This window comes from Leptodactylus fuscus, unplaced genomic scaffold, assembly GCF_031893055.1.
Source record: "Leptodactylus fuscus isolate aLepFus1 unplaced genomic scaffold, aLepFus1.hap2 HAP2_SCAFFOLD_650, whole genome shotgun sequence".
Classification (NCBI taxonomy): Eukaryota; Metazoa; Chordata; class Amphibia; order Anura; family Leptodactylidae; genus Leptodactylus; species Leptodactylus fuscus.
This window is the reverse complement of record NW_027440683.1, coordinates 55,001-64,787: the sequence shown is the minus strand read 5'-3', so window position 1 is coordinate 64,787 and position 9,787 is coordinate 55,001. Positions and strand designations below refer to the sequence as shown.

General features: G+C 48.2%; 1 protein-coding gene across 1 annotated transcript in view; it reads right to left on the bottom strand.

Moving 5' to 3' along the window:
• Positions 1-703: 703 nt before the first annotated feature.
• Positions 704-9,787, bottom strand: part of CTDNEP1 (CTD nuclear envelope phosphatase 1) — a gene marked incomplete at its 3' end in the record, with an annotated part of 13,684 nt that continues 4,600 nt past the window's right edge. Inside the window, exons 2-5 of the mRNA XM_075261931.1 lie at positions 1,230-1,296; positions 1,040-1,158; positions 902-973; positions 704-820 (exon numbers count right to left, since the gene is read on the bottom strand). Of these exons, the coding sequence (XP_075118032.1) occupies positions 704-820; positions 902-973; positions 1,040-1,158; positions 1,230-1,296 (375 nt within the window). The remainder of the gene's footprint in view (positions 821-901; positions 974-1,039; positions 1,159-1,229; positions 1,297-9,787) is intronic.

Genomic DNA, 9,787 nt, shown 5'->3' with positions numbered 1-9,787 from the left:
GATGTGACCCCACTGACCACAGGGTATACACCACCCCCCACTAGGGCAGGGCAATTCATGGATGTGACCCCACTGACCACAGGACATAACCCCGACTAGGGCAGGGCAATTCATAGATGTGACCCCACTGACCACAGGACATACCCCCCACTAGGGCAGGGCAATTCATGGATGTGACCCCACTGACCACAGGACATACCCCCCACTAGGGCAGGGCAATTCATGGATGTGACCCCACTGACCACAGGGTATACACCACCCCCCACTAGGGCAGGACAATTCATGGATGTGACCCCACTGACCACAGGGCATACCACCCCCCCACTAGGGCAGGACAATTCATGGATGTGACCCCACTGACCACAGGGTATACACCACCCCCCACTAGGGCAGGGCAATTCATGGATGTGACCCTACTGACCACAGGGTATACCCCCCCACTAGGGCAGGACAATTCATGGATGTGACCCCACTGACCACAGGGCATACCCCCCCACTAGGGCAGGACAATTCATGGATGTGACCCCACTGACCACAGGGTATACACCACCCCCCACTAGGGCAGGACAATTCAAGGATGTGACCCCACACACAAGGACCCATCACTAATCGAGCACTGATATGTGAAGAACCAACGAGGGGGCGTGGCATATTCCAAGGTTACCCTTATTACTCCCGATACTGATAAGACCCCCCCACTTACCTGCCTGTAGAAGCGCCTCCTCAGGACACCCCTGTTGTTGTCCAGCTTGTCGGCCACAGCAGACCCATAGATCTCCATACTGGCTGTGAAGACAACCAGCTCGTACCACTGACTCACCTGCCAGGGGGAGAGACCACCACCATTATTACTACCCTGGGGGAGAACGGGGGCCAATACTGCAGTCACCTCATTACTCACCACTTCCAGGAAGAAGTCAACGTGTGGCCGTTTATGTACAAAGAAGCGCACCGGGTGCTTATCTATAACAACCTGCGGAGAAGACGATCGTGTCAGTGCTGGGCGGGGGCCACACCCAGGGGCCCGATAATCACTCACCTTTAGTATAAAATCAGGGGGGGTCCCCGGACGGACTGTCGGCCGTAATACGCCATCATGGTGAGAATGGATTAATGTCTCATCCAAGTCCAGGACCAAAACCTTCCTCTTCACCTGGTCTGAAAGAAAAGAAGTCAGCACAGGGCCTGACGGGGAGGCCACTACTGCACCAGTGTGAACGAGGACTTACTGAGGCGGTTCCTGGAGGCCGGGGACAGGGGGAGGATGTCGTATCTGACCGTCTGATACTGGATAACCTGGGACACAAAGCATACCATCAACGTCTGACCCCCAGAGACCTTGTAAGTTATACGTATGTGCGCGGGAAAGTATGTGACCCCTATAGGAGGAGCAAACAAGTGCTATATATAGAGGTCCAGGAGACAGTCCTGAGGATCACAGCCAAGACACTTCATACCACAACGTCCTGACTGGGAGAAACACAAAAAACTGAGGGAAAAAAAACCCAAAAAATGATAAAATGTCACAAAACAGAACTCCTGATCCCTTGGCGTAGTCTCTGCTCGCACATCGGGGGGACGGAAATCCTCAAGAGGCTTTCAGGCAAAAATATAGATTTTATAATATAAAAAAAGTTGTGTTAGTGTTATTAATGGGTTAATAAGTGCGCCCCTGTAACGATGGGCGTGTTCTGGGGCTCCTGCTGCAATGCATTCTGGGAGTTGTAGGTCCTGACACTATCTCCGGCTCACTCCCCCACCCCAACAGAGTGTCACCGGATCGTCAAAAAGTGTCCCTGGGGCGGTCACATGACTGGGAGATGGGTAAAGGGGGGTGAGATTAGTCCAGGACTTCAGGGTTACCCCGGACAACCCCTTTAAATGATTTTCCTCCTATTCCCATCCACAAGCTTCTTACACCCTCAGGGAGAATTTGGGGGCCCCTCTTCTTCTGCAGATATCTTCAGATCTATCATATTTGGGGGCCCCTCTCCTGCCCCAGACCTCATATTTGGGGGCCCCTCTCCTGCCCCAGACCTCTCATATTTGGGGGGCCCCTCTTCTGCCCCAGACCTCTCATATTTGGGGGCCCCTCTTCTGCCCCAGACCTCTCATATTTGGGGGGGCCCTCTCCTGCCCCAGACCTCTCATATTTGGGGGGGCCCCTCTCCTGCCCCAGACCTCTCATATTTGGGGGCCCCTCTCCTGCCCCAGACCTCTCATATTTGGGGGGCCCCTCTTCTGCCCCAGACCTCTCATATTTGGGGGGGCCCCTCTCCTGCCCCAGACCTCTCATATTTGGGGGCCCCTCTCCTGCCCCAGACCTCTCATATTTGGGGGGGGCCCTCTCCTGCCCCAGACCTCATATTTGGGGGCCCCTCTTCTGCCCCAGACCTCTCATATTTGGGGGCCCCTCTCCTGCCCCAGACCTCATATTTGGGGGGGGCCCTCTCCTGCCCCAGACCTCTCATATTTGGGGGGGCCCTCTTCTGCCCCAGACCTCTCATATTTGGGGGGCCCCTCTTCTGCCCCAGACCTCTCATATTTGGGGGCCCTCTCCTGCCCCAGACCTCTCATATTTGGGGGGCCCCTCTTCTGCCCCAGACCTCTCATATTTAGGGGGCCCCTCTTCTGCCCCAGACCTCTCATATTTAGGGGGCGCCTTCTCTTCTCCTCCAGTAAATGTAAGATGTCTCCGCAGGTGATCAGTGGGATTTAGGCCCGGACTCATTGCGGCCACTTGAGGACCTTCCAGCTTTGTTTCCTCCATTTCTGGGGGTTCTGTGAAGTATTTTGGGGGTCATTGTCCTGCTGACCCATGACCTAGGACACACACCCAGCTTGCTGACAGTACATAGAGATCCAAAATCCTTTGGTAATCTTCAGATTTGGTGATGCCTTGTACAGACAAGGTGCAAAGCGCCCATAAAACCACCCCAAACCCTCTGTGCCCCTCCCCCCAGAGGAGCTCTGTTATGTCCCTACTGTGACACATGGAGGAGCTCTGTTATGTCCCTACTGTGACACATGGGGGAGCTCTGTTATGTCCCTACTGTGACACATGGAGGAGCTCTGTTATGTCCCTACTGTGACACATGGAGGAGCTCTGTTATGTCCCTACTGTGACACATGGAGGAGCTCTGTTATGTCCCTACTGTGACACATGGGGGAGCTCTGTTATGTCCCTACTGTGACACATGGAGGAGCTCTGTTATGTCCCTACTGTGACACATGGAGGGGCTCTGTTATGTCCCTACTGTGACACATGGAGGAGCTCTGTTATGTCCCTACTGTGACACATGGAGGAGCTCTGTTATGTCCCTACTGTGACACATGGAGGAGCTCTGTTATGTCCCTACTGTGACACATGGAGGAGGCTCTGTTATGTCCCTACTGTGACACATGGAGGAGCTCTGTTATGTCCCTACTGTGACACATGGAGGAGCTCTGTTATGTCCCTCCTGTGACACATGGAGGAGCTCTGTTATGTCCCTACTGTGACACATGGAGGAGCTCTGTTATGTCCCTCCTGTGACACATGGAGGAGCTCTGTTATGTCCATACTGTGACACATGGAGGAGCTCTGTTATGTCCCTACTGTGACACATGGAGGGGGCTCTGTTATGTCCCTACTGTGACACATGGAGGAGCTCTGTTATGTCCCTACTGTGACACATGGAGGAGGCTCTGTTATGTCCCTACTGTGACACATGGAGGAGCTCTGTTATGTCCCTACTGTGACACATGGAGGAGCTCTGTTATGTCCCTACTGTGACACATGGAGGAGGCTCTGTTATGTCCCTACTGTGACACATGGAGGGGGCTCTGTTATGTCCCTACTGTGACACATGGAGGGGGCTCTGTTATGTCCCTACTGTGACACATGGAGGGGGCTCTGTTATGTCCCTACTGTGACACATGGAGGAGCTCTGTTATGTCCCTCCTGTGACACATGGAGGAGCTCTGTTATGTCCCTACTGTGACACATGGAGGAGCTCTGTTATGTCCCTACTGTGACACATGGAGGAGCTCTGTTATGTCCCTACTGTGACACATGGAGGGGGCTCTGTTATGTCCCTACTGTGACACATGGAGGAGCTCTGTTATGTCCCTACTGTGACACATGGAGGAGCTCTGTTATGTCCCTACTGTGACACATGGAGGAGCTCTGTTATGTCCCTACTGTGACACATGGAGGAGCTCTGTTATGTCCCTACTGTGACACATGGAGGAGCTCTGTTATGTCCCTACTGTGACACATGGAGGAGGCTCTGTTATGTCCCTACTGTGACACATGGAGGAGCTCTGTTATGTCCCTACTGTGACACATAGAGGAGCTCTGTTATGTCCCTACTGTGACACATGGAGGAGCTCTGTTATGTCCCTACTGTGACACATGGGGGAGCTCTGTTATGTCCCTACTGTGACACATGGAGGAGCTCTGTTATGTCCCTACTGTGACACATGGAGGAGCTCTGTTATGTCCCTACTGTGACACATGGAGGAGCTCTGTTATGTCCCTACTGTGACACATGGAGGAGCTCTGTTATGTCCCTACTGTGACACATGGAGGAGGCTCTGTTATGTCCCTACTGTGACACATGGAGGAGCTCTGTTATGTCCCTACTGTGACACATGGAGGAGCTCTGTTATGTCCCTCCTGTGACACATGGAGGAGCTCTGTTATGTCCCTACTGTGACACATGGAGGAGCTCTGTTATGTCCCTCCTGTGACACATGGAGGAGCTCTGTTATGTCCCTACTGTGACACATGGAGGAGCTCTGTTATGTCCCTACTGTGACACATGGAGGAGGCTCTGTTATGTCCCTACTGTGACACATGGAGGAGCTCTGTTATGTCCCTACTGTGACACATGGAGGAGCTCTGTTATGTCCCTACTGTGACACATGGAGGGGGCTCTGTTATGTTCTGGGGCTGCTTTTCTCCATCTGGCACAGGGGGTCTTGTATCTGTGCAGGGTACAATGAAATCTCAAGTCCATCAAGGGATTCTAGAGAGCAATGTGCTGCCAAGTGTCAGGAAGCTTGGTCTCAGCCGCAGGTCCTGGGTCTGGTAACAGGATAATGACCCAAAACACAGCTAACCCCCCCATTGGACTATTCGAAGGGGCTTCTATGGGCCCGCACCTAAATCCTATGGAAGGAGCTGAAACATGTCATGTCGCCTGGAGAAGGCCCCTTCACCACCGAGACAACTGGGGCAGAGGAGGGGCCCAAACTCCCTGCAGAGAGGGGCAGAAGTCTCACTGACAGTTACAGGAATCGTCTGATCGCAGCGACTGCCCCAAAAGGTTGTGCAACAAAATATTATCGTTACAACGACATTTTTTCTCCCTAACACGTAGGAATAGCCGTAAGAAAGCCTCGTCTACCTTTAGCCGTCTTCTCCACGCCGCTGTTCGGTAGAAATCCCGGTCGTCTTTTTTATGCAAATGAGTTGTTTCGCAGCACTGGGGGCGGTCCTAATGCTGCAAGAGAGGCGGTGCTGGAGATTTCTATCTGCCCATATCTTCTCCTGGCGCTGGCTTCAAACTTCTAGGCATGCTCAGTTGGCTCTGCCGTTAGGCCTTGCGCAGGGCTGACTGCACATTCCCGTGGCCATTTTCTTGTGGCCACTTAGCCCAGCTTACTGTGTAATCAGCCACAGGAAGATGGCCGCAGGCATGCACAGTCCGCCCAGCCCAAGGACCGACAGCAGAACCGACTCAGCATGCCTAGAAGTTTGAAGCCAGCGCTAGAAGAAGATGCAGGGGAAGATAGAAGTCTCCAGCGCTGCCTCTCTCGCAGCATTAGGACCGCCCCCAGTGCTGCGAGCTAACTCATTTACATACAAAAGACGACCAGGATTTGTACCGAACGGCGGTGCGGAGAAGACGGCTAACGGTAGGAGAAGACGAGGCTTTCTTACGGCTATTCCTACGTGTTAGGGAGAAAAAAATGGCATTGTAACGATAAGATCCCTTTAAGTTACAGAAACGTCATCTCTGTCCGGCCGAGTCGTCAGCGAAACGCAAAGTCTGACCTATAGTATTACTGGTGTCAGAGTCCGGAGATTTCTGGGGGCGTTGGGGGGGTTCTGTCATTAACCGAGAGGAACAACAATTGTGTCCTCATGTGTGTATACAGCCCATGCACTACCTATATACACCCCATGCACTGTACATACACACCCCATATATACACCCCATACACTACCTATATACACCCCATGCACTATGTATATACACCCCATATATACACCCATGCACTACCTATATACACCCCATGCACTATGTATATACACCCCATGCACTACGTATATACACATTATATATACACCCCATACACTACGTATATACACATTATATATACACCCCATGCACTACGTACATACACCCCATATATACACCCCATACACTACCTATATACACACGCCACATATATACACCCCATGCACTACCTATATACACCCCATACATACACCACATACACTACCTATATACACACCACATATATACACCCCATGCACTACGTATATACACCCCATATATACACCACATACACTACCTATATACACACACCCCATATATACACCCCATGCACTGTACATACACACCCCATATATACACCCCACACACTACGTATATACACCCCATATATACACCCCATGCACTACGTATATACACATTATATATACACCCCATACACTACGTATATACACCCCATATATACACCCCATGCACTACGTATATACACATTATATATACACCCCATACACTACGTATATACACCCCATATATACACAAACCACATATACACACCCCATACACTACGTATATACACCCCATATATACACCCCATGCACTACGTATATACACCCCATACACTATGGATATACACCCCATATATACACCCCATGCACTACGTATATACACCCCATATATACACCCCATGCACTACGTATATACACCCCATATATACACCCCATACACTACGTATATACACCCCAGGCACTGTACATACACACCCCATATATACACCCCACACACTACGTATATACACCCCATATATACACCCCATGCACTACGTATATACACATTATATATACACCCCATACACTACATATATACACCCCATATATACACCCCATGCACTACGTATATACACATTATATATACACCCCATGCACTACGTACATACACCCCATATATATACCCCATGCACTACCTATATACACCCCATATATACACCCCATGCACTGTACATACACACCCCATATATACACCCCATGCACTACGTATATACACATTATATATACACCCCATACACTATGTATATACACCCCATATATACACCCCATGCACTACGTATATACACATTATATATACACCCCATGCACTACGTATATACACCCCATATATACACCCCATGCACTACGTATATACACCACACATATACACCCCATACACTACGTATATACACCCCATGCACTGTACATACATACCACATATATACACCCATGCACTACGTATATACACCCCATGCACTATGTATATACACCCCATACACCACATATATACACCCCATACACTACGTATATACACCCCATGCACTGTACATACATACCACATATATACACCCATGCACTACGTATATACACCCCATGCACTATGTATATACACCCCATGCACTACGTATATACACATTATATATACACCCCATACACTACGTATATACACATTATATATACACCCCATGCACTACGTACATACACCCCATGCACTGTACATACACCCCATGCACTGTACATACACCCCATGCACTGTACATACACCCCATGCACTGTACATACACCCCATGCACTGTACATACACCCCATGCACTGTACATACACCCCATGCACTGTACATACATACCACATATATACACCCATGCACTACGTATATACACCCCATGCACTATGTATATACACCCCATGCACTACGTATATACACATTATATATACACCCCATACACTACGTATATACACCCCATGCACTATGTATATACACCCCATGCACTACGTATATACACATTATATATACATCCCATACACTACGTATATACACATTATATATACACCCCATGCACTACGTACATACACCCCATATATACAACCCATATATATACACCCATGCACTACGTATATACACCCCATACACTACATATATACACCCCATGCACTACGTACATACACCCCATATATACAACCCATATATATACACCCATGCACTACGTATATACACCCCATACACTACATATATACACCCCATGCACTACGTATATACACCCCATACACTACATATATACACCCCATGCACTATACATACACACCACATATATACACCCCATGAACTACGTATATATACCCCATATATACACCCCATACACTACGTATATACACCCCATGCACTGTACATACACACCACATATATACACCCCATACACTACGTATATACACCCCATGCACCACATATATACACCCTATGCACTGTACATACACACCACATATATACACCCCATATATACACCCCATACACTACGTATATACACCCCATGCGCTATACATACACACCACATATATACACCCTATGCACTGTACATACACACCACATATATACACCCCATACACTACGTATATACACCCCATGCACCACATATATACACCCTATGCACTGTACATACACACCACATATATACACCCCATATATACACCCCATACACCACATATATACACCCCATGCGCTATACATACACACCACATATATATACCCCATGCACTGTACATACACACCACATATCAAATCAAATCAAATATTGGCACGTCGAATAGATATTTGGCATTGCCAAAGCTAGTAAAGGGGGGTGAGTTGGGGGGTGGGGAGAACAGGTCACCGCCAGAGTCACAAAGCGGCACAGGCGATACACACGCGGGTTCTCGAAAATGATGGAGCGCGGCCCGGACGCTCGGGAGTTTGGATTAGGCGCCATGTTCACCAGCGTGTCCAGCAATTGTAGCGTCGCCCACCTAATCCCGCAGGCCTATCGCAAAGCGCCTGAAGCAGAGTGGATGACGTCATCTCAGCTCCGTTAGCCTTGCGGTTTGGCGAATTTGGGGCTTGCGGTCGCGAGGTGCGGGCATGTACTGGTTGAATACATAGTCTATGTTTCTTTCCAGGTCCCAAGGTATGTGTGCGCCAAATGTCAGCTAAATCCCTGCGCGACTGAGGAGCGAATATCCAAATACACAAAGCGTCACATTTATAATATTAGTGGGAGATTTATATATATATATATACAGTATATACAAACTATATATACATACACACACCATGTATATACACACACACATATATATACTGTCACATTTATAATATTAGTAGGAGATGTGTATATATATATATATATATATATATATATATACACACACACACACCACGTATATACACCACACATATATATACTGTCACATTTATAATATTAGTAGGAGATATATACACATATACAGTATATACAAACTATATATACATACACACACCATGTATATACACACACACATATATATACTGTCACATTTATAATATTAGTAGGAGATGTGTATATATATATATATATATATATATATATATATACACACACACACACCACGTATATACACCACACATATATATACTGTCACATTTATAATATTAGTAGGAGATATATACACATATACAGTATATACAAACTATATATACATACACACACC